This window comes from Hemitrygon akajei, chromosome 3 (assembly GCF_048418815.1).
Source record: "Hemitrygon akajei chromosome 3, sHemAka1.3, whole genome shotgun sequence".
Classification (NCBI taxonomy): Eukaryota; Metazoa; Chordata; class Chondrichthyes; order Myliobatiformes; family Dasyatidae; genus Hemitrygon; species Hemitrygon akajei.
The window spans coordinates 73,095,351-73,122,227 of NC_133126.1; the positions used below are offsets into that span (position 1 = coordinate 73,095,351).

The 26,877-nt window shown below is 39.1% G+C and overlaps 2 protein-coding genes across 6 annotated transcripts in view; one reads left to right on the top strand and one right to left on the bottom strand.

The window, feature by feature from the left end:
- Positions 1 to 26,877, bottom strand: part of LOC140725105 (RAS guanyl-releasing protein 1-like) — a 301,300-nt gene that overhangs the window by 232,335 nt on the left and 42,088 nt on the right. The gene's annotated exons all lie outside the window — the stretch shown is intronic.
- The window catches only part of LOC140725103 (rho GTPase-activating protein 11A-like), a 78,140-nt gene that overhangs the window by 39,148 nt on the left and 12,115 nt on the right, over positions 1 to 26,877 (top strand). Inside the window, exons 6-10 of the mRNA XM_073040116.1 lie at positions 4,231 to 4,377; positions 6,487 to 6,558; positions 20,792 to 20,888; positions 23,718 to 23,815; positions 24,520 to 24,649. Of these exons, the coding sequence (XP_072896217.1) occupies positions 4,231 to 4,377; positions 6,487 to 6,558; positions 20,792 to 20,888; positions 23,718 to 23,815; positions 24,520 to 24,649 (544 nt within the window). The remainder of the gene's footprint in view (positions 1 to 4,230; positions 4,378 to 6,486; positions 6,559 to 20,791; positions 20,889 to 23,717; positions 23,816 to 24,519; positions 24,650 to 26,877) is intronic.

The following is a 26,877-nucleotide window of genomic DNA, read 5'->3' on the forward strand; positions in this document are numbered from 1 at the left end:
GCTGGGCCGACGAGGTGTGCAGATCCTCTTTGGGCGCCATGCGGATTCCAAGCAGGATCCATGGAAGTTCATCCACCCACTTAGGCCCTTTCAGGCAGGCCATGAGAGCCGACTTCAAGTGACGGTGGAAACGCTCCACTAGTCCATTCGACTGTGAGTGGTAGGCAGTTGTGTGGTGTAGTTGTGTTCCCAACAGGCTGGCCACAGCCGACCACAGGCTAGAGGTGAACTGGGTGCCTCTGTCTGAGGTAATGTGGGCCGGTATCCTGAAGCGTGCTACCCAGGTTGTAATCAGCACTCGGGCGCAGGAATCGGTGGTGGTGTCAGTGAGCCATCTCGTGAACCAGTCTACCATAATTAGGAGGTACCTCACTCCTTGCGACACTGGCAGGGGCCCCATGGTATCCACATGAATGTGGTCGAACCTCCGGCAGGTAGGTTCGAACTGCTGCGGCGGGGCTTTGGTGTGCCGCTGCACCTTGTGGCTGTTTGGCACTGTGTGCATGTTTTGGCCTATTTGCTGACCTGTTTGCGAAGTCCATGCCACACGAACTTGCTGGCGACCGTCCGGACGGTTGTCCTGATAGATGGGTGCGCCAAGCCATGTATGATGTTGAAAACTCACCGTTGCCGGGATGATGGGGTGAGGTTGGCCAGTAGCCATGTCACACAGCAGGGTCCTCTCACCTGGGCCTGCGAGGAAGTCTTGCAGCTGAAAACCTGAGACTGCGGTCCTGTAGCTGGGCATCTCGTCGTCTGCCTGCTGCGCCTCCGTCAGTGCTGCATAGTCCACCCCCAGGGACAGGGCCTGGATAGCTGGTCTGGAGAGTGAGTCCGCCACGACGTTGTCCTTTCCCAAGACATGCTGGATGTCAGTCGTGTACTCGGAGATGTAGGACAAATGTCGCTGCTGGCGGGCCGACCAGGGATCAGACACCTTCGCGAACGTGAAGGTTAACCGTTTGCGGTCTGTGAACGTGGTGAATGACCTACCTTCTAAGAAGTACCTGAAATGCTGGATTGCCAGATATAGTGCCAACAGCTCCTGGTCAAAGGCACTGTACTTGAGTTTGGGTGGCCATAGGTGCCTGCTGAAGAACGCCAGGGGTTGCCAGCACCCCTCGATGATTTGCTCCAGCACCCCACTGACTGCTGTGTTGGATGCGTCCACTGTGAGGGTGGTTGGAACGTTCGTTCCGGGGTGCACCAGCATCGCAGCGTCTGCCAAGATTTCCTTGGCTTTAATGAAAGCGGCCGCGGCCTCTTCATCCCAAGTAATGTCCTTGCTCTTGCCCAACAGCAGAGTGAACAAAGGGCGCATAATATGGGCTGCTGAGGGGAGGAAACGGTGGCAGAAGTTCACCATACCAACGAACTCCTGCAGGCTTTTGACTGTGTTGGGCCAGGCGAAGTGGCGGATCGCATCTACCTTGATGGGCAGAGGTGTTGCCCTGTCTTTGATAATCCTTTGGCCCAGGAAGTCGATGGCGTCAAGTCCGATTTAAAATTTGGCCGGGTTGATCGTGAGGCTGAAATCACTCAGGCGGGAGTAGAGCTGGCGGAGGTGGGACAGATGCTCTTGACGACTACTGCTGGCTATGAGGATGTCGTCCAAATAGATGAACGCTAAGTACAGGTCGCGTCACACCGCATCCATTAGCCGCTGGAACGCCTGTGCGGCATTCTACAGGCCGAACGACATTCGGAGGAATTCGAACAGGCCAAACGGCGTGATGAGTGCTGTTTTGGGGATGTCTTCAGGGTGTACCAGGATTTGAGGGTATCCCCGGATGAGGTCTACTTTGGAAAAGATGCCTGCCCTGTGCAGGTTTGCTGCAAAGTCCTGTATGCACGGCACAGGGTAGCGGTCAGGAGTTGTAGCCTCGTTCAGTCTGCGGTATTCGCCGCAGGCTGTCAGACCGCCGTACAATCCCCAATTCCTTCATCCTTTTGAACTCCTCCTTCGCCAGGCGGTGCTTGTCCGGGGGGAGCCTTCGTGCACGGGCGCGGAGGGGATAGAGTCCAGGTGTGGGGCTGGCAACTTAGCTTCACCCAGGGAGAATGTCTGGAAAGTCTTGGCACGGACCAGCCTTTTCCCTCGCAAGTCGACCAGCAGGCTGTGACCTCGCAAGAAGTCCGCCCCCCAGAAGTGGTTGGGCCACAGCAGCCAGTGTGAAGTCCCACGTGAACCAGCTGGCGCTGAACTGCAGCTGCACTGTGCGGGTGCCGTAGGTCTGTATCGTGCTGCCGTTCACGGCCCTCAGGGTGGGTCCTGGCTCCCTGTTGTGGGTGTTGTACCCCATCGGGGGTAAGACGCTGATTTCTGCTCCGGTGTCGACCAAGAAACAGCATCTGGACTCTTTGTCCCAGATGTACAAGAGGCTGTCCTGATGGCCAGCCACCGTAGCCATTAGCCTGGCCCTGGCGTTTCCTGGGAACTTGTAGGGCGGGCTTCTGTGCCCCATTGCTGGTGGTAGAAACACCACTGTTTATTGGCCTCACTCCTGCCTCTGGGTTGTGTGCGCTCCATTGCCAGGCCTGGTCTGGCCTGCTGTTGGGCGTGTGGCTTGGTAATCTGGCCGATGGATGCCCCGCTCTCCCTCTTGGCTTTCCACAGCATGTCTGCCCAGGCCGCCACCTTCTGGGTGTCACTGAAATCTGTGTCGGCCAGCAGCAGATGTATGCCCTTGGGCAGTTACTCTAGGAACGCTTGCTCAAATGTGAGGCAGGGCTTGTGTCCTTCAGCCAGGGCCAGCATCTCGTTCATTAATGCTGACGGCGGCCTGTCTCCCAAACTGTCCAGGTGCAGCAAGTGGGCACCTCGCTCACGCCGTGAGAGGCCAAAGGTCCCTATGAGCAGCGCTTTGAATGCTGCATATTTGCCGCCTTCTGGGGGTGACTGTATGAAATCCTCAGCCTGGACGGCTGTCTCCTGATCAAGGGAGCTCACCACGTAAAGTAACGTGTGGAATCAGAAGATAATCTGCCAAATCTGGAACTGGGCTTCTGCTTGGTCAAACCACATGCGTGGTTGCAGTGTCCAGAAAGTTGGCAGTTTTAGTGAAACTGCGTGAACAGATTTGAGTCGATGATCTTTGGTCCCAATCCCGTTTGGACCGTCGGGGTCACCAATGTAGCGATGTGCTACACGCAGAGCTAGAAATAACAACACGCAGTCTGTAAGTTGCACTCCAGACTAGTTTATTCAAACTTGGCAGCACTGGCTTTTACGCAGTTCCGTTCCTGCCCTCTCTGGGTGGAAATGACATCAGAGGTGCATTACAAAAGTCTTTTCCCGCGTGCGGGCTTTCTCCCCTTGCTGGTGAAGAAAGCGGCCCAGCGCCATTTTGGGGCTGGCTTCTCCGCCGACGCGCGCGCCATTTTGTGAGCTGGTTCGCCTGCGTAGAAAGTGGGTCGCCACATTACAAGTAATTTGGTTGCTCGAATCTTTTTGCTTGGTTTGCTGCTTATCAGTGTAACCTCCTCACAAATGACTAACCTGCAACTCGGAACTCAACTCGTTTTTTCATTCAATTGTGCTCCCCACAGCCCCTTTTCCAATTTCCTGGCATTTCTGATTCATATCATGCCTTTATTTGCCTCTTTTCTATCTTTACTTCAAACTCACCTCTTCAACTCGGTAGTTAGTCATCCTTCCAAAATACACTCTTATCTCTAGTAGTTTTTTTTGCCAGTTCAGGTTTCTGCTCAGTGCCCTGCCCCATTTTAACGTGTTCTTTAAATAATATTGGAAACTGGCATTAAAATTTGCAAATGCATGTCACAAACACTTTGAATTATCACAATGACGTTCACAAGTTGACATGTTTAAATGCATTGAAACTTTATGCAAATATGATAGTCATTCTGGCATCATGTATTTAACATTATACATGCTGGTCCAATTGGGGCTTCATCTTGCACTTTATTGTCTTTTATATGTTAATCTGGACAAATGTGATTGTCACGAAGTCAATAATATACACTAATAATAATAAAATGATGGAAGAACTCAGCAGGCCAGGCAGCATCTATGGAAATGAATACAGTCGATGTTTCAGGCCGAGATCCTTTAACGGGACGAATGATAGATCTCTGCCCGAAACATCAACTGTACTTTCTTTTCCCCCTATAGATGGTGCTCCAGCATTTTGTGTGTGTTGTTTGGATTTCCAGCATCTGCAGATTTTTCTCTTGTTTGTGATTGAGTATACACTCCTATTTCTTCAGGTTGTGTTCCAGAGTTTATCTTGGAAAAAATTCCAGCAATGCTTGGTGAGTGTGCAGCATCTAAAACGCCTTCATTAGAAAACTTGGAAGCTGAAGATGGTTCAAGAGTGGAAGAGAGCAAAAGACGAAGGCGTCGAAGTGTTGGAGGTCATTAGAATTTTTTTCTATGTCATTTATTTTCTAAATGTTTTCATATTATTTTATAAATTATTGTAAATCTAATATCTTTTATAGCCTATAATATTTAATGGAATATTTTTGACACTTAATTCTGTTAATCATAATCTGTTCTCCATGCACCATACTGTTATAGCCCTTGGCAGTGAATACAGCATTTAAAAATGCACTGAAGTCTTACTTGAACATTTTGAATAGAAAGTTAATGTTGATAATTTAATATCTTTTATTTTTAATTTTGAGTCATGTGTCTTTTCAAACCTTTATTTTTCTCTCTGTCCATGATAAAAAATATAATTGAAAGATATAATGCGGTTTAAGCAAAGGATGTTTCTATGTATTTTCTTGCTTTCCATTTTGTGCAATTATTAGCAAGGTGACCAAAAAAGGTTCTTTAATTTGCTGCCAACCTCAACTACCTGTCAATATTTACTACACACAAGCCATTAAAAGTAACATGTTACTGCTTGGTTATCCAGTTCTTTGGCTTTTTCTAAAATACATGAAAACCTACCTTTAAGTAAACTGAATTGATTCATGTTATGGTGCTGTTAAATGAAAAAAATGTTTTTGTGTTGAATGGCAATACCTTCATGGCTTTGTAGAGATGACTGGAACTTTTGCGTTCCTTCTGAAGTATGCCTGGATATGTTGTTTGACTGTCTACAACAGACCTTGAATCAAGTTGGCCGTAACAAGTAGTTCTTGGCTAAAGCATTTCGTGTGAATACCTTGCTTTATCAGTACCCTTGGACAGGAGTGCATAGAATATCAAAGAGCTGGCATACTGTTAGTTGTCTCCAGTAGAACCTTCCCTAAATTGAGAACAGATGTCTGTGAGTTGGCCATTGAAAAAGAAATGAAACTTGTGATGAAAAATGCCAGATGGTAATTCTCAGTTTGAGTGAATAGGCTTTTTAACAAAAAGTACAAGTTCATTGGCATGATTAAAAAAAGATGCATTTAATTTTCCTTGAATCAATTTGATAGAATTTATACTGGCTAAGTATACTTTACTAATGACATTGTAAAATAGTGACCACGCACTTGCATATTTTAGAGTGCATTCCATTTTTCAGCATTCAACCCTCTGTGTTTGGTATTTATATCCTTATTATTCTTGCCTTCTGTGGAGAGCTGGAATTCAAACTTGTCAGTTATCCAGTGATTTTTTAAAATTATTTCTCAGCAGTGGTCATTATTAGAATCTGGATTTGGTGGCTCCAAATCTTCATGGAAAATTGGAACCAGGTGCTTCCTCTGGCAAATACTTGATAGTCAGTATGGACATGGTGGGCCAAAGGGCCTGATTCTGTGATTGTGCATTTTTAGCTTGATATCTGATTTGGCAAATTTGCTACATTTTCCCATGTTAATATGAATCATTCTGTCCAATTACAATAAGTGTAAGGCTGCACACACAAAATGTTGGAGGAACTCAGCAGTTCAGGCACCATCCATGGAGGGAAATATTTAACGCTTCATCAGGTAAAGCTATGTGAAATTGGTCAAGAAGATACAAAAATTAAAAGACACCCTCCAAGACATTTCAACTAAATCTCTGGAAAGAAAAAGTATTTGATCAAAGTTCATAAACCATTGAGTAATAGGCTACAGAATGAAAACCCAATTCACTAAACATAGCTTGCTATTTCCCCCAAACTTTGTATACAATGTTTGCAGCCATCAAGCAGTAACTTCATTGGAAATCTAGATTTGAACCAAGATAAAAGCCCAGTGACTAAATTTGTGCAAACTATTGTGGGTATGGCCAAGAAATTTTTTCTAGTGCAGTGTAAATTTTGAATACAAACACAATATGAGTATACTCTTAAAATGTTTAATTGTTTAATCCGGATTTCAAGTAAAGTTCAGAAGTGCAGTTTAGGATATATTTGTGCTGAGCTGTTCAAATTCTTTTATTTCCTAAAGCTATTAAACATTATTAAATACAAGGAAAAGTACAATTTTATTGACAAGTTAATTGTTTTGGAAAGAACTGTGAATCTGCCAAATAGGAAATTCATATCAGTTAAAATGTGCGTGGATTTTAATTTCTCTCCCTCTCTTGCATTTCAGATATTGTTAGTGGAGCACTAAGTAAACTTAAATCAAATAGAACACCTGCTACTTCTCACACTGATGCATCTGGTAGGTGAAAGAAGAACTGTAATTGTGACCTATTTGTACAAAATCTTAAGCTATGTACAAAAAAAGTTACTTTTACTTACAGGAAAAGCAATCTGTTAGAAATTATTTTTTTAAGTCTATCTGTTAATATTGTATCTTGTCCCTTTGCTCCAAACTAATTCCACTGAAATAATGGATAATAACTAAACTTGTTATTTTAAATTGTTGCTGGATTTGCTTCAATGCTATCAAAATAAATAATATATATATATATATAAATATATAAAAATACAAAACCTTTTAAAATAGAGGTGTTTATGGAAGAGCAGAAAAGTCTACAACAGCCGAAAACATGTACTTCTCATTCAGGGATGTGGTTTGGCTTTTACCCAGGCTACTCTATCTAAGATTTAAGAAACAGATTTATTGTTGTTACATGTATTAAGATACAGTGAAAAGCTTGTCTTGTGTACTGTTCATACAGATTACATCATTACACAGTGCATTGAAGTAGAACTAGGCAAAACAATAACAATGTAGAATAAAGTGGAAAAACTGCAGAGAAAGTGCAGTGTATTTAAATAATGCAATGTCATGACAAGGTTGATTGTGAAGTGTCCATCTTGTATAAGAGGTCTGTTCAAGTGTCTGATAACAGTGGGATAGAAGCTGACCTTGAGCCTGATAAACATGCTTTCAGGCTTTTCTGTCTTCTGCCCAATGGGAGAAGAAGGAATATCTGTGGTGGGTGGGGTCTTTGACTATGGTGGCTGATTTACTGAGGCAGAGATGTGATGTGCTGAGCGGCATCCAGAACTTGGCACTTTTGTTGGGAGTCACAGGCAGAGCAGTTGCTCTACCAAATTGTAATGTATTCAGATAAAAATTGGTGAGGGTCGGAGAGGACATGCCAAATTTGTTTAGCCGCCTGAGGAAGTAGGTGTTGGTGAGCTTCCTTGGCCATGGTATCAGTCTTTTTGGACTGGGCAGGCTGTTGATGATGTTTACTCTTTGGAACCTGAAGCTTTCAATCCTCTCAACCTCAGTATTAGTGCTGTAAACATGAGCATGGGCACCACCCTGCTTCAAGTCAGTTACCATCTCTTGTTTTGCTGACATTAAGGGCAAGATTGTTGTCAAGAAGTAAGAACAGGAGTAGGCCATCAAGCCCATCTAGCCTGTTCGGCATTCTATAAGATCATGGCTGATCTGATCATGATCTCCACCTACCTGCCTTTTCCCCAAAACCTTTAATTCCCCTATTATGCAAAAATCTATCCAACCTTATCTTAAATATATTTACTGAGGTAGTTACCACTGCTTCATCGGGCAGAGAATTCCACAGATTCACCACTCTTTGAGAAAAGCAGTTCCTTCTCATCTCCATCCTAAATCCCCAAAATCTTGAGGCTATGTCCCCTGGTTCTAGTCTCACCTACCAGTGCAAACAACTTTCCTGCCTCTATCTTATCTATCCCTTTCATAATTTTGTTTCTATAAGATCTTTCATCCTTCTGAATTCTAGTGAGTACAGTCCCAGGTGACTCAATCTCTCCTCATAGCCTAACCACCTCATCTCTGAAATCAACCTGGTGAACCTCCTCTGCACTGCCTCCAAAGCCAGTATATCCTTTCTCAAGTAAGGAGACCAGAACTGCATGCAATACTCCAGATGCGGCCTCACCAGTACCCTGTACAATTGCAGTATACCCTCCCTGCTCTTAAATTCAATCCTTCCAGCAATGAAGGCCAGAATTCCATTTGTCGTTTTGATAGCCTGCTGGACCTGCAAACCAACCCTTTGCAATTCATGCACAAGCACTCCCAAGTCCTTCCACACAGTAGCATGCTGCAATATTTTGCTATTTAAATTATAATCTGATCTTTCATTTTCCTTCCAAAGTGGATGACCTCACATTTACCAACATTGTACTTATTCCATCTGCCAGATCCTTGCTCGCTCACTTAACCTATCTATATCTCTCTGCAGACTGTCTCCTCTGCACAATTCAACATTCTGCTCCTTAGATCTTGTATCGTCTCTCACCATCGCCCTGATCTCATGCTTAATTAAGAGCGCTACCCCACCTCCCTTACCTTCATATATTGAATTCCCAATCCTCTCCACTCTGCAACCACATTTCTGTAATGGCCACTAAATCATACCCCTTTATACTGATTTGTGCCACAAGTTCACTGACCTTGTTACAAATATTGTGGGCATTCAGATAAAATGCCCTTGTACTCATTGTGCCTTTAAATTTTGTCTCTTATGCACTTGACTTTCTGCACTCCACCCTTACTTTTCTCTAACTTCTGCTTTTACATTATCTTTATCCACACTTTTTCTCTTTTGCTTTATTCATACTACTCCAATCTGTTGAACCCACCCCCTGCTATTTAATTTAAAGCCCTATCCAAACTAGTTTGGAAGAACCAAACTAGCAAGATTATAGATGAATTTGTGAAGTGCTTCAGGGATTGTTTCTTAGAGCAGTGTATTATGGGATCTACCAAGGAATGGACTTTTTTTAGATCTGGTTATGAGTAATGAGGAAGAATTTAAAAAGGATATTGTGATTAAAGATTCCTTGGGAGGTAGTAGCCACACATTCATAGAATTCCAAACGCAATTTGTGGGTGAGCACCACAGGACCAAAACCATTGTTTTTGACTTTGGGTCTGTTATAATGGTTTGAAGGTGGACTGCTAAAATAAGCTGAACATTGGCAGATATTTAAACAGCTGATCCATACCACTCAGCAGGAATATATCTCAATTAGAAACCAGCATGATCTGTGGTTAGCAAACAAAGTTAAGGATAACTTTGAATTGGAAAAGTAGGGCATTTAAAGTGTCAATAATTAGTGATAGCTAGCTCAGAGAACTGGGAAGCTTTTCGTTAAAGAGAAGGTGATTGCATTATTTTTCAGAACTTGCTAAATTGCGGAAGAATATCAGAATACTTGGAAACAGCAAATGTGACTGGAAGAAGGATAAGCTGACAATACGTAGGTTAAAGATATTGTTGCAATGACAGAAAGGTGGCTGAGAGAAGGGTAGGACTAGCAGCTGTGTTTCACATTATGAATGTTTCCCAATATTAGCGTAAGGGGCTTAGATGGGGTGGAAATTGATAAAATGCATTCAAAAAGGTTTCTTGAAGCAGGAATTGGAGAGTCCTATGTGGGAAGTGGTTGTACTCAACCTTCTCACAGGGAATAAGAATGGCAAGTGGTAGAAGTTTTATGCAGGTATCCTGTGACCAAGTCTGGTAAACTTTAAGGTAGTCATATTAAAAAAATAGATTTGGTCCTCGAGTTAGGGAAGGTAGGTCCTTAAAAGGGAAGAAGATGGACTTCAATGGTTTAAGTCAAGACTTGGAGGACTATTTCAATTTCAGGTAACCACTCCTCTATGATTAGTTTTTCTTTCACACTCTTATCAATCCACCCAGGGTCTCCCTTCCTTTTGTTAACATTTAACATTCTTCCCCCACCTCCTCACCACTGTCAATTGAAATGGGAACCTCTGCCTCAATATTTTCTCACCACCATCCAGGGTCATTAACAGCTTTTACAGGTAGGGCAGAGATTAATGAATAGCTCCAATATGATCCCTTGCATTTACTATTTGCGATATGGTCTGCCAGACATTGGCAAGACCAAGTGTAAACTAAGCATCAACAATGAATTTTCTAATTTCAGGTAACCCACTTCAGTGTTCCGTTCCCACTCTTAGCACTGCAATCATGTTCTCTCTCCTTTGTTCACCTTTCCCATTCCTTCCTTTCCACCCTGTTTCCTTGACTCATTAACTCCTCTATGGTTTTATCTCTCCTTCATTCTTCCATCCTCCCTTATCTAGTTTCAGTTATCACATATCAACCTCTGTCTCTACCCTTCCACTCTGTCCATTTATTTCTCAATCGCAAGCCCCCCCACCACCACCTATCAGCTCTGTATCATTACTTTCCTTCACTTCTCTATACTGGGTGTCTCTCCCCTACAGCCTCAGTCCTGATGCAGGGTGTCAATGCAAAATAACAACCAACCTTCTACTTCCATAGCTACTTTCTCCCAGCAGTTTTGTTTGCTCCACATTTCAGTATCTGCACTGTGCATTCTCTAAATATATCACTTTGACATTGTTGCCATGTGTTTATTATGTGATGAGTGGAGGACAAAACCTTTTAACACACTCCACATAAATTCTTAGGGAGAAAGTTTGAAGGGGCAAAAAGCCATTTGATCCTCCTAAACCTGTTCTAGCATTCTCCAGTACCTCAAATTTACCTTCTATTCTCATCCCTATATCTCTTATCCCTATGAGGTCGATGGAGCAATACCTTATCTCCCACCTAGGTAGCCTCCTACCTGCCGACATGAACATTCAACTTTTAGTCTGGTTCTCTTTCTCTCTCTCCCCCCCCCCCCCTCACTATAATCTCCCCCCAGCCCTACCCTTCTTTCTCTTTTATTTCCCATAATTCTCCACCTTCCCCCTAGCCCATTTCCCTCCAGCCTATCACTTCCCAGCTCTCTACTTCATCCCTCCCCCCACTTCTTATCGCCCCTCGACCATCTCATGTTACTTCACTCCTGATGAAGGGTTTCGGCCCGAAACGTCGTCACTACCTCCTCCCATAGATGCTGTCTGGCCTGCTGAGTTCTGCCAGCATTTTGTGTTTTTTATCTCTTATCCCTGTATCTTTGTGCCCCCAAATTTATTCACATCAGGTTTGGATGTGTTTAACAGCTGAACATCCAGTCTTGGGGGATGGAGAATTTTAACCCATCTTATGCCTATGCTAATATGTTACTCCAGCTTATGAGCACTTGTATATAATAGAAGCTCTTGTAATAGCTTTTGGTTTTTAATCTTTTGTTCTGTTTTTTCTTCTTAACCATTTTATTAGAGACCAGTATCGAAGGAATATGAAGCCATGCATTGAGTCACTGTTTGCAGTTTGCATATTATTATGGTTATGAGGCTAATGAGATGCTTCTTTAATAGGGGGTAGCCATGCAAGGAAAGAATAGGAGATTTTGTAGACAATTGGCTACAAAGACAGTGGCTAGATGGGAGATGCCAGAGAGTAGTGGTGGATAACTGTTTGTCAGGTTGGAGGCCGGTGACTAGTGGTGTGCCTCGGGGATCTGTATTGAGTCCAGTGTGGTTTGTCATATACATTAATGATCTGGATGATGGGGTGGTAAATTGGATTATTAAGTATGCAGATGATACTAAGGTAGAAGGCATTGTGGATAATGAAGTAGGTTTTCAAAGCTTGCAGAGAGATTTAGGCCAGTTAGAAGAGTGGGCTGAACGATGGCAGATGGAGTTTAATGCTGGTAAGTGTGAGGTGCTACATTTTGGTAGGAATAATCCAAATAGGACATACATGGTAAATGGTAGGGCATTGAAGAATACAGTAGAACAGAGTGATCTAGGAATAATGGTGCATAGTTCCCTGAAGGTGGAATCTCATGTGGATAGGGTGGTGAAGAAAGCTTTTGGTATGCTTGCCTTTATAAATCAGAGCATTGAGTATAGGAGTTGGGATGTAATGTTAAAATTGTACAAGGCATTGGTAAGGCCAAATTTGGAGTATTGTGTACAGTTCTGGTCACCGAATTATAGGAAAGATGTCAACAAAATAGAGAGAGTACAGAGAAGATTTACTAGAATGTTACCTGGGTTTCAGCACCATACAGGGAAAGGTTGAACAAGTTAGGTCTTTATTCTTTGGACCGTAGAAGTTTGAGGGGGGGGTCTCAAGATGGCGCTCATGGAGTAAACCGCACTTAGGCTTTGCTCCAAAACTTTTACGTTTTTTAGCCTATAAACACCCCTTAAACTTATTCTAAAGGGGTTAAATATACTGAATTCTTCTTTTTAAACTATTTGAATTATTCTCAACTTGCTGAAATGTCTAAAGCAAAAGAACCGAAACAGTCGAAAGAATTGGTACCTTTAGAAGCAGTTGCGAAGATTGTGGAAGCTAAATTTGAAGAGATGCAGGAAAAATTATTCCTAAGGCTTTCGAAGTATGACGATCGTTTGAAATCACTCGAAGAAAAGTTTTTGGAACTTTCACTGGAATCACAAAAACAACAGGCAAGCATTTTGGCTCTTGAAGAAGCCGCTCGTAAGAAAGATCGTATGATTGAAAAGATACAAGAAGAGCAAACCTCGACTTCTCAACAGATGGATCGTTATAAAGTTAAAATTACGGATTTGGAAAATCGCTCTCGAAGGCAAAATCTCCGGTTAATTGGGATCCCGGAAGGATTTGAAAGCGGTGATCTTACCGTTTTCTTCTCTAAATTTCTAGTGGATGTCCTGGGCAAAGAGGTCCTGGATCCCCCCCCAATAATCGATCGAGCACATCGGGTAACAAGATTTTATGCAAGTTCAAGTTCGAAGCCGCGGCACATAATTTTGAGGATTCACTATCCTCATATCAAAGATCGCTTGATCCGTCTGGCTCGTAAAAAAGGTATGATTATCCATCAAAATTTCAAGTTTCGTATCTTGGAAGACTATAGCCCAGAAGTATTACGGGCTAGGCTGGCTTTCAGATCGGTTATGTCGAATTTCCACCAGAAAGGCTACAAGCAAGCGCTGTTATTCCCAGCACATCTGAGAGTCGCCCTGGATGATGGAACTGTTCGGCTGTTTAAATCGCCTGCGGATGCTCAAGGTTTCCTGGATCAATGACATTCTATTGGGCTGATCAGTGTAATTTAGCCTATAAATTTGGATCTATTATGGTTTGATATATGGGTCCTTTTTTTTTATATGGCTTGCATATACTTTTTATATACGATTAAAGCTTTTTTTCCCTGCTAGGTTTATGCCGATTTTATAGTTTTTCATATTATTAATCTATTGGCGTTGAAAATGACCGATTAGGGTTTCTCTTTTGTTTTTCTTTTTTTTAAAATAAAAAACGATATACGCTTTCCTTTATACTTTTAACATCTGAATATTAAAACTGAGAAAAAAAAAATGGCGTTTCTTCTTCCCGACTGACTCCAGTGTTTGGAGCGTCATAACTGTTTTGATGTATTTGAAAGTTTGAAACTTTTATTTATTGTTTTAATTCTTTTCTTTTAACTTTTTTGTTTATATACATTTATAACACTAATTTTATATCTTAACTTTTGTAGTATTACCCTTTTTATAATGTGGGTTGTGTGTATTTTCTTAACTCTATTACGTTCGAGTTGCCGTCTTGAGACATGGGGGTAGTTTTAGTATTAGCTTGCTCGCTTGCCTTTTTTGGCTTTTTTCTTGGGGTTTCAAGGGTGGTGGGAGGGGGATTTTTCTTTCTTTTTTTGTTTTTTGCTTGCTTTTTGCTTAGTTTTATTTTTTGGGCGCATATGAAACTACAAAAATGGCTGCAGTGCTATGACTTCCGGTTTCCTTTTGAACTTTCTTCCTTCTTCCGGGTTCATGAGTTCACTTTTCTTTCGAACTTATGTATTAACTATAATATATACTGTCATGATGGTTAAGACTATTAATTTCGTTTCTTGGAATACTAATGGTTTAAATCATCCGATCAAACGGAAAAAAGTATTCAATGTATTCCATAGAATGAATGCTAATGTTATCTTTATACAAGAGACTCATGTAAGGAAGATGGATAGTCAGCGCTTGTTTAGGTTCTGGAAGGGCCAACAATACCACTCAAATGTGCAAGCTAAAGTGAGAGGTGTGTCTATTTTTATAGACTCATCTACTGCTTTTATACATCATGAAACAATTTCAGATCCGCACGGTAGATTTTTGCTTATTACTGGTTTACTTTGTAATCAAAAAGTTCTTCTAGTTAATGTTTATGCTCCAAATACTGATTGTCCTGAATTTTTTAAATGTTTATTTACATCCTTTCCCAATCTGAATCAATATAGATTGATAATGGGCGGAGATTTTAATTGTTGTTTAAACCCTGTGATGGATAGGTCCAAGCCCATTCAAATTTTGCCGAACAAATCGGCTTCTCTTATTAATTCCTTTATGGTTGATTCAGCTATTTGTGAGATTTGGCGTTTTTTACACCCTAATGACAAAGAGTTTTCATACTTTTCCCATGTCTATCATAGTTATTCAAGAATTGATTACTTTTTCATTGATCAGCATTTACTCACAGATGTCATGGATTGTAAATATGACTCAATTACCATATCTGATCATGCACCTTTGAAGTTATCTATTAAGGTGACGGATTCATATATTAGTACGAAAAGTTGGAGGCTTAATCCTGTTCTTTTGCAGGACTCTGACTTTATTAGCTTTATTAAACAGCAAATTGATTTGTTTTTCTCAATAAATTCTACAGCAGAGATCTCTAGTGGAATTTTATGGGATACTTTTAAGGCATATATTCGTGGACAGATTATTTCATATACTGCTGGAGTTAGGAAACGAACTAATTCCAAAATATCAACATTAGTTGATAAAATTAAGGCAATTGATAAGATCTACTCATCAACTCCTAGTAAAGAACTTTATAAAGAAAGAGTGGAACTCCAAATGGAACATAGTTTACTATTAACCTCCTCGATTGAAAGTCAGTTAATTAAATCGAAGGCTCAATTTTATACATATGGAGATAAGTCAGGTAAACTACTAGCTAATCAATTGAAAATTGCTTCAGATAAGCGACAAATTACTAGGATTCGTAAACAAGATGGTACTTTGACGATTGACCACAAAGAGATAAATAAAGCCTTTCAAGATTTTTATAATTCCTTATATCAATCAGAATGTACTAAGGACTCTTCTATTATGAATGAATTTTTAGGGAAATTGAATATTCCAAAAGTAACTGTTGAAGATAACGTATTTTTGGATACACCTATTACCGAGTCTGAAATAGAAAAGGCTATTTTTTCAATGAACTCGGGTAAAGCTTCAGGTCCAGATGGTTTTTCCGCAGAATTTTTTAAATCCTTTTCTTCTATACTTTCTCCTTGGCTTTGTAAAATTTTTAAAGATGCATTAAGTATAGGTAAACTACCACAATCTTTTTATGAAGCTTCTATTTCTTTAATTCTTAAAAAAGATAAAGACCCGACTGAATGTGCATCCTATCGTCCTATATCTTTGCTGAATACGGATTTTAAGATTTTTAGTAAAATTTTAGCTATTAGATTAGAAAATATATTACCTCGGATTATTTCTGAGGATCAGACCGGATTTATTAAAAATCGCTATTCATCTTTTAACATTAGAAAATTAATTAATATTGCTTATACCTCTACATCTAAAATCCCTGAATGTATTATCTCTTTGGATGCCGAAAAAGCATTTGATAGAGTCGAATGGTCATATTTATTCAATACATTGCAACATTTCAATTTTGGATCAAAATTTATATCATGGATTAAGTTAATATATCATAAACCTTTAGCTTCGGTTTTTACCAATAATCAAAAATCCCCTTTCTTTCAATTATTTCGCGGTACAAGACAAGGTTGTCCTTTGAGCCCTTTATTATTTGATATTGCTTTAGAACCTTTGGCTATAGCTATTCGTGAATCACCCAATATTTTAGGCATTACCCGTGGAGAGGCGATGTATAAGGTATCATTATATGCGGACGATTTATTATTATATATATCTGATCCTGAAAAATCTATTCCTGCTATTTCTTCTTTACTTGCTCAATTTAGTAATTTTTCTGGTTATAAATTGAATTTTAATAAGAGTGAACTTTTTCCATTAAATATGTATATTCCAATTTATAATCATGTACCATATAGAATCGTTACAGATTATTTTACCTATTTAGGTATTAAAATTACTAAAAAACATAAAGATTTGTTTAAAACTAATTTTTTCCCCTTAATAGACCAAATTAAGCAACTTGCTAATAGATGGTCCCCACTTTCTTTGTCTTTGGTAGGCAGAATTAATGCCATTAAGATGATGATATTACCTAAATTTCTATATTTATTTCAAGCATTACCAATTTTTATTCCTAAATCTTTTTTTGATATGGTTGACTCTAAAATATCTTCCTATTTGTGGCAGAACAAAAATCCTAGATTAGGTAAAAAATATTTACAGAAGTCAAAGAAAGAGGGCGGCTTGGCTTTACCAAACCTAAGATTTTACTACTGGGCAGTTAATATACGGTATTTGATATTTTGGACACAAGAATTGACTACAGTAGCTGGCCCACAATGGGTAAATTTGGAATGTAAATCTGTGCAAGATTTCTCATTGATCTCAATCTTAGGATCTTCACTTCCTTTTTCGTTACTCAAAATTAATAAACAGATAACTAATCCCATAGTTAAGTATACATTACGAATCTGGTTTCAATTTCGTAAATCTTTTGGCTTGAATAAGTTTATACTGTCAAGTCCTATAATATCTAATTACTTCTTTCGGCCATCATCTATAGATCAGGCTTTTTTCCTATGGAAAACAAAAGGTATAAAATGTTTTCGTGACCTGTATTTGGATGATAACATTATGTCCTTTGAACAGTTATCTAACAAATACAATTTACCTAAAACCCATTTTTTTAGATACTTACAAATTAGAAATTTTTTATATAATGAATTAAAGTCTTTTTCGAAAGAATGTCCACTGGACATTACAGAGAGAATTCTAACTCTTAATCCTTATCAAAAGGGTTTAGTAGCTATCATTTACAATATGATTATGAAGATACAGCCGGATATATCAGAAAAAATTAAGAAGGAATGGCAGGAAGAATTGCATTGCCCTATATCTACTGAGCAATGGGAAAAAAATTTATTATTGGTAAACTCATCCTCTATTTGTGCTAAACATGCTCTAATACAATTCAAGGTTGTACACAGAGCCCATATGTCTAAAAATAAAATTGCTCGATTTTATTCTTATGTTAATCCAACCTGTGATAGATGTCATTCTGATATTGCTACATTGACTCGTATGTTTTGGTCTTGTCCTTGTTTACAAAGCTATTGGAAGGATATTTTTAATATCATTTCAAGAGTTTTAAATATTAATCTTCAACCACATCCTTTTACTGCAATTTTTGGTCTACCTATGATAGATAATATGTGTTTATCTGCTTCTTCTCAGCGAATGATTGCATTTGCTACACTATTGGCTAGAAGATCTATTTTATTGAACTGGAAAGAAATTAATCCTCCAACTGTATTTCAGTGGCTCTCTCAAACCATTTCCTGTTTGAGTTTAGAAAAAATTAGAAGTGTGGTCTTTAACTCCTCAGTTAAATTTGAGGAAACTTGGAGACCATTTATTCAACATTTTCATGTGAGTTAAATGGTCTGATCCTGAACCTTATTGCTACCATCCTGAATTGTATAAATGGAGGTTCGGAGTCATTGGCACTACTGTGTGTACTTAACATTATACAATTGCCCATGTTAGTTTTTTTTTATATATATTGTTTTTTTTTCTTCTTTTTGGGGTTTTTTTTTGTGCTTTTTGTCTTAAATCCTTTATATTAATATTATAAGTTTGGGAGACTTTTTACATTGATAATATATAATTGATTATTAATGAATCTATTGTGTACTCTCAAATGTTTTTTGTACTTATATTCTACTTATGTTATGTTCTTAAAATCAATAAAAAGATTTAAAAAGAAAGAAAGAAGCTTGAGGGGGGACTTGATAGAGGTATTTAAAATAATGAGGGGGATAGATCGAGTTGATGTGGGTAGGCTTTTTCCATTGAGAGTAGGGGAGATTCAAACAAGAGGACATGATTTGGGAGTTAGGGGGCAAAAGTTTAAGGGTAACATGAGGGGGAATTTCTTTACTCAGAGTGGTAGCTGTGTGGAATGAGCTTCCAGTAGAAGTGGTAGAGGCAGGTTCAGTATTGTCATTTAAAGTGAAATTGGATAGGTATATGGACAGGAAAGGAATGGAGGGTTATGGGCGGAGTGCGGGCCAGAGGGACTAGGTGAGTGTAAGCGTCGGCACGGACTAGAAGGGCCGAGATGGCCTGTTTCCGTGCTGTAATTGTTATATGGTTAATTATTTAATGATTTTGAATATTGGGGAAGTATCTTTGGTTTTGTTCATTCTCTTGCCCCTAGAGTATCAACTAGTATGGCTGACAGAAATATATAAAGTTCAGTACAACTCAGACTTTTGGAACTCAATTCACTTAAAGTATGCAGACATTCTGTTCATCCTGAAATCTTAATGACTTTGCATTTAACTTACTGTTCTCATTTGCTATTTATTTATATTGAACCACAAAATCATCACGGGTAATTAGACGCAATGCATATAAGATGAACTGGCCAAGCTCAATTCAGTGGGTAGTAGCCTTCCTTGTATTCCAAATTTAGGGTCCTTTTTTTAAATATAATTGTTGTTTTTGGGTTATTATTGCTCATGACTTTAGTGTTTTGTATAATTTCTCCTAATCTTTAGTCATTTTCTATTCTCATATCCCAATTAAGTCCATTGAAAATGTGAAGATTTGCCAACTTTCATGTATGGAATTGTTCTGCCATCATGCCAGGCTGGTTTTTTGCCTTCCTCTTTATTTCTGAATGGTCAGCAGGCTCACTATCTCTACCTGAATTTTTTTTTGCATTTGGTTTTAAGCCAAGGCCATTGTCGTGGGCTTCATCTGGTTATACAATTCCCACCTCTGGCAGGCCCCAGACCACAATCATTTCTCCAAGGGTCAGATTATCAGGTTACATTTCTTCCATTGTTCTCTTAGCTGTACTTAATCTAGTCACCTTTATGACCACAGAAACTATAAGTTCCTTAATATCAAGTGTCTGTTCATTCTGCCGTTTGGCTTACTGAAGTCTTGTAAATTGGTGCACACAAAGTTGGACAGCTTTTTGCATCAATTTTAGAGACTCTAATGTTAGCCAGTAACAGTGTTTTTTCTAGCAATTTAAGTGGTAGAGAGGTTTCTAATGATTCGGAAATGTATTGTTTACATTGATTGCTTTAAATAATTAAATTGAACTTAATTTTTCAATAAACCTGTATTATGATTTATAGAATAGCATTAAGGTAATTGTATACTGCAGATTGATCAAATCCCAAGTCTCTTTAAAATCACATGCTGAGCAGTTAAAGGCATCCTTGGGTACTTAGTGAGTATGAATCACTGATAGGTAGGGTTGGTATTACTGAAATAAAATACTTTGTAAAAACATTATAAATGGGGTATCAAAGTAAGAAAAACGGAGTGGAGTACTTTTTCATATTCAATGCATTCTTTGCCCCTCTCTAAACCATTTCATTTTTTATATTGATGTTTATTTAGAATCATATAGCACTACAGCACAGAAGCAGACCATCCAGTCCATGCTGCTCTGCTGTTCTGCCTAGTCCCATCAACCCACAACTGGACCTTCCTACCCCTTTAATCCATGTACTTATCCAAACTTCTCTTAAATGTTACAATTGAACCCACAGTTACTACTTCCATTGGTAGCTTGTTCCATTCTCTGAGTGAAACAGTTCCCCATCAGGTTCCCCTTAAATATTTCATCTTTCACCCTTAACCTCTTGTTCCAGACACACCAAAGCTCAGTGGGGGGGGGGAGAACCCTATCTGTACCCCTATAGTTTTGTATACTCCATCAAAACTTCCCTCATTTCTCCTGTGCCAGGGAATAAAGTCAACCTATTCAACTTTTCCCTACAATTTAGGCCTTCATGTCTGGCAACATCATTGTAAATTTTCTGTGTACTCTTATTGATATCTTTCCTGCAGCTAAGTGAGCAAAACTGCACACAATACTCCATATTTCCCCTTGCCAATACTCCATATTTCCTCTTGCCAATGTCTTGTATAACTTCGGCATAACACCCCAACACCTGTACTCAATACTCTGATATGTTCTTGTATCTACCTCATTACTGGGATAATTCATGAAATCAATGAGATGTCGAGGATTTGTACCATTGGAGCTCACAAAAAACAAAGCTGTAAGTTATTATATGAAATTTCCAAGTGGCACATTGCTGTACAGCTGAGGATATACTGACTTGGCCGGTCTTCAGTTAAAATGAGATCTGTCCAGACATTCTTGTTTTCTTATAAACTGTTAAGCCATTTCAGATAAACTCTCCAATAGATTTCCTATGACCTTATATGTCTGAAATGGCATCTTTTGTTTGTATTCTATATCATCTGATAAAATTCATTATTAGAGCTTTAAACTTATTTTGAGTCTTCAGTGTGTTTACATATCAAATAAATAGCAATATAATTTTTTTGTATAAACGATTAGAAACATCTTCGGGAACGCCAGTAATTAAAACTCCAACATGGAAACGGAAACTACTGGTAGATTCTTCACAAAGCCTTGGATTTTCAAACAAAAAAAGGTACATTCTCCCCTATAGTATACTGCTGAGCTGAGGAGAGGGGGGGCTTCAAAATCAAGGTATTTTCATTCTTGAAGATACATGATTGAGAAACTGATCATTTAAAAAAAGAATGCTGGATAAATCCATAAACAGTGAGGGCTACAGGAATGAATGTATTTTTTATAATTTACAACTACCTATACAGTACTGTGCAAAAGTCTTAGGCACATGTAAAATAATTACGTAAAGCAAAGATGATTTCAAATAATATCTCTCTGGGTAATCCCAGACAGCCTCAAAGGTGTTGAGATCAGGGCTCTGTGGAGGCCATACCGTATGAAACCATATGAAAAATCTAGGATGCCTAGGACTTGCTCAGTACTGTAGGTTTTTCATCAATCTTTCAAAAATATCAATTTATCTGACATAAATCTAAGATTTAAATGCTAAATGTGTGGATTGATATCATTCTTCTGACTTCTAATCAAATCTGAACTGATTTAGTGCTATCATGAGGAAAATTAATTTTGAGAGTTTTGCTCTTAATAGTTTGAGAGTTTTGTTCCAAAAAACCACAGGCTTCTGAATATTTCACTGCTGATGCACACTGATCAAATCATAGATCTCAGATATTTCGAAGTGTGTGCAATTTCATTGGTATCATTTGAGCATTATGACAAAGTTTATAGAGACTTGAGGTAAATTATTTCTTATTTTCCATTGAAGTCTGGATAAGAATTTCTATTCACTACAGAGGTTAACATCAGGAAACATTAAATATGATGTAAGAAACACAAAAATGAAGGAGTTCCCAATCTGGGGTTGATGGATGCCTCGGTTAATGGTAGGAGTCCATGGCATAAAAAGGTTGGGAGCCCCTCTGCCAGAAGAACTCAGCTGGTTATATAGCATTTATGGAGGAGAATGAGCAGTCAATGTTGGGCTGAGACCCTTCTAGACTGGAAAAGAGTCATAATAAGGTTGGGGGAGGGAAAGAATACAAGCTGGCAGGCGATGGGTGAAATTGGGTGAGGAGAATGGTGGTGGGGGAGGTGGGTATGAAGTGAGAAGCCAGGATTTGATAGGTGGAAGAGATATAAAGGGCTGAAGGAGAAATCTGATGTAGAGGAGAATAGACCATGTGAGAAAGGGAAGGAGGAGGGTCACTAGAGGGAGGTCATGGGCAAGTGAGAAGAGAAGTGGTTAAGATGGGAGCTGTAATGAGGGGGGGAAGGGGAAGGGAGGGGAAACATTTTTGGAAGTAAGAGAAATTGATGTTCATGCCATCAGGTTGGAGGTCATCCAGATGGAAGATGGGGTATTCCTCCAACATGAGTGTGATTTCATTTTGGCAGTAGAGAAGGCTATGGGATAGGGAAGTAGAATTAAAATGAGAGCAGTGGGAAATTCAGCCTTTAATGTCAGATGGAGCAAAGGTGTTCAATGAAATGGTTCCCTAATATTTTATATAACAAGTTAACACACAGAGAGGTAATAGAGTCCAACAGAATGGAAGCAGGTAATTCAGCGTGCTGCTTTCAGGCTGACTATTTAGCATGTATTCTTATTGATCCCATCTTCTAGTACATGCCTTTAAGCCTTCTATGCCTAGCCAATTTAAGTGTTTTGAGAATCTTAAATGCTGATAGTGAATCAGCTTCCACACACTCTCCAGCAGTACAGTACAGGTACTCATTGCTCCTGATGTGTAAAAGGACCTCCTCAGATCTCTTCTACCTCTCATACCCCTTATCCTAAGTATGTCCTCTCACTTTATTTACCTCTGATAATGGAAAACATTTCCTGCATACTACCTGATCTACACCCCACAGTTTTATATGTGTTAATCATGTTCCCTCTTAACCTCCTCTGTCCAGAGAAACATACCTAGCCTCTTCAGTCTCTCCTCAAATCTGCCACATCCATCACAGGCAACATCCTGGTGAATTTTCTTGGCGCCTTCACAAGTGTTATAACATTCTTTTTCTATAATGTGCCTAAGGATTTTTACAAGTGACTTGTAATGTAAAATTCATAATGCAATATAATCCTGTTTTCTCTTCATTCTTATCCTTCCCAAGGGAATTCTATGTATCTGGCAGCTTGCATTTTAAATCTGTTTTGCTAAGTGTTCATTTATTTAGAATTATCATTGCTTGATTGCAAACAGTATCCATACTTGGCTTTCTGACAAACAGTGATCAGACATTCATGGAATGCTGTTTTGCAAATTTTATTGAACCAATCAATCATCTTCATGTCATTTTGCCTGTGTAACAATATTAATATCAGACCAAAAATAATCATGATTAGTAAATTTTATATTGTTTGACAGCTGAAATTCTTTGTCACAATTTTGTTTCTTTTGATATTATTTTAAACCTTACTCTATTTTCTGAATCTCATGCATGTCAACTCTAATAGAGGGGGAGAAAAGTGTAACACTAATACTCTGGAATAATCTTTATAACATTTTATGAAATCTGTCAGATAAAGTTGTATCTTGCATCATTAATATAGTCCTGTATCCTGTTGAATTACGTGAAGTAAAGGCAGACTGTCATTTACCACCAAGCTGATAATCTTGCTTTCCCATCTAGTTCTTGTTCCACCACATCCCACACTAATATAATTAGGAATTCATGAACTTTACGAGTCGGACCTTAAGAAGGCCAACATTCTTCATACCTTTAAAAAATATGGAAACTAATTTCCCAATTAATTTATCAATTTCAATGACAATTTAATTTGCTGGTCTATGTGAATGTTTCAATATTTTATTTTGATTTTTGAAGTTGAAATTACCCTTGTAAAATTTGCAAAGTGAAAATTACTTCCTCTTCACAGGCGATCACTCAGACACAATATAGCTTTGGAATTATTACCCAGTGGCTTTCTTAGCCAGAACTGTACACCATCATCTATTGGAACCAAGAGGAATGATGGTAAAAATGAAGTTTACAAGTCTTTTTAAAGCAGTTGTTCAGTGTCATTTAGTGTCTGGTGTAAACCCATGCTTTTTTATCAAGTAAGATAATGAAGAGAGTGTAATACAAATTTTAATGCTGTTTCAAAGGATTTGCAGGAAATAGTCATTTTGTCCTTCTGGCCTGTTGTCTGGCCAGTTTCTGTTTCCCAACGAACTGTCTTTACAAAACTCTCGTTTCTTCCTTAAACTCTTGAGATCCTACTTAATTCTTGCTATTTTGACCAAGGTTTCTCCCATTATCACCTTGTATGGTTGTCAAATTTTGTTGGTAATATTTTTGTCACACCTTTTAATTCGTTAATGGCTGGGTGTCCTGAAAAAGTGACATTCCTCAGACATCCAGCGTCTTTCCATCCATCTATAATATATACATATGTCAGTGTAATGAAATATTCTTTGCTGAGATAACAGCAGGGCCAATGGTATTTAGTTTCACACTGTTTGAGGACAAAACAGCCACCTAGATTGGCACGCTTATCCACCTTCTCATGAACTTAATCTGTCCATCTGCTTTTGTTATAGGCACTTACTGACTTTTTAAAAATTTTATGATAATCAGATATGTTTGTAATGAACTTAAAGCTTTAAAGAGATTAGTTAGATTTATGATGACATGCTTTTGCTTAATTTGTGACAAGGTACAATGTGTTTTTGTTTAAGGCAGTCCTCAAGTGTCGCTGGAATCATTGCAAGGTCCACTGTTGCTATCTACTGGAAGTGCTACAGTTAAATCATCTGCATCAATTAATCGACGAAAAAGTAAAAGACGAGAAAACAAAAGACTGGAAAGGTATTTGTCAAATATTTGAAACCGTCCCATTAAGTTAATGTTCCTGAGGTTTAGTAAATTAATTCATAGATCTGTTTCATATGTATTTAACATGACCTAAAATACAAAGTGTGTGCAGTATAAAAGTGCAAAGTCCTGCTATAATCATCCAGCCATTTACAAGGCACCTCAAACATTGTGTGGTTTTGTTTTCCTTATTGAAACAGAGATAAACCTGCAACAGAGGCAGTTCAGAAAACAAATTGTAAATTTGTTGAAATAAAGGTATTCACTAATGATGAAAGGTTGAGCTTTTTGGGTCAATAACTTCTGGATTTGGAGAACATGTGCAATGTCTGGCAAGGCTTCACGAGGGTAAATGCTGAGAGAATATTTTTCTTGTTGGGACAATTTAGAACCAGGTTGCATGTTTTCAGAAGATGGGGGCTACTACATTAAGATAGAAATAAGTTTTTTTTTAATCTGCTAGACTCCTGGAATTGGAATAGTTTTGTCACATATACGAAGGAAAGGGAAACGCTTGGTGTGTATAATAGTCATACACATTAATTCATTACACATGCATTGAAAATACTACAATGTAAAACAATAACAGAGTGCAGAGTAAAATGTACCAGCTACAGAGAAAGTGTAATGTAGGTAGGCAATAAGGTGCAAGATCAGAATGAGTTAGATTGTGAAATCCATGTATAGTGAGAGTAAATAACTTAACACTACAAAGCAAAACAACAATATAGCTAATAATCATTACCTTTGGAAACATAGAACACTACAGCACAGTACAGGCCCTTCAGCCCTCTATGTTGTGCTGACCCATATAATCCTTTTTTTAAAAAAAAGTACTAAACCCACACTACCCCATAACCCTCCATTTTTCTTTCATCCATGTGCCTGTCCAAGAGGCTCTTAAATACCCCTAATGTTTTAGCTTCCACCACCATCCCTGGCAAGTCATTCCAAGCACTCACAACCCTCTGTGTGTGTTTTTAAAAAAAACCACAAACACACACACACACACACACACCCCACCCCCCCCCCCCCCCAAAAACTTACCCCTGATGTCTCCCCTAAACTTCCCTCCGTTAATTTTGTACATATACCCTCTGGTGTTTGCTATTGGTGCCCTGGGAAACAGGTACTGACTATCCACCCTATCTATGCCTCTCATAATCTTGTAGACCTCTATCAAGTCCCCTCTCATTCTTCTACGCTCCAAAGAGAAAAGTCCTAGCTCTGCTAAACTTCATATGACTTGTTCTTCAATCCAGGCAACATCCTGATAAATCTCCTCTGTACCCTCTCCATAGCTTCCACATCCTTCCTATAGTAAGGTGACCAGAACTGAACACAGTACTCTAAGTGTGGTCTCACCAGAGATTTGTAGAGTTGCAACATGACCTCTCTACTCTTGAACTCAATCCCCCTGTTAATGAAGCCTAGCAACCCATAGGCCTTCTTAACTACCCTATCAACCTGTGCAGCGACCTTGAGGGATGTATGGATTTGAACCTCAAGGTCCCTTTGTTCATCCACAATCTTAAGTAACTGACCATTAATCCTGTACTCGGTCTTCTGGTTTGTCCTTCCAAAATGCATCCAATCCTCACGCTTGTCCGGATTGAACTCCATCTGCCATTTTTCTGCCCAACTCTGCAGCCTGTCTATATCCCCTTGTAACCTTCGACCACCTATATCTCCATCCACAACTCCTCCAATCTTCGTGTTATCTGCAAACTTACTCACCCATCCTTCCACCTCTACATCCAGGTCATTTATAAAAATCACAAATAGCAGGGGTCCCAGGACAGATCCCTTTGGCACTCCACTAGTCATCGACCTCCAGGCAGAATATTCCTTCCACAACTACCCTCTGCTTTCTTCCTTTAAGCCAATTTTTTATCCAAACAGCCAGGGTTCCACTTATCCCATCCCTCATGACTTTCTGGATGAGTCTCTCATGAGGGACCTTGTCAAATACTTTCTTTTAAGAATGTATTTTTACAAGTTAATATATACATATTTCATTTTATATTTATTCTTTAAAAAAAACTGTGGGGTAGACTTTTGTAAAGTTGGATTTCCTAAGTCACCTATAACATTAGGAGCTCCTATATTTCTCTATCTACACCCACATTTTGTGAATACTCAATACTAATATTTTATTTTGCTCTGATCCATATCTCATCTATGTACCAAGATTCTGACCCAGAAATACGGTCTGCAACTTT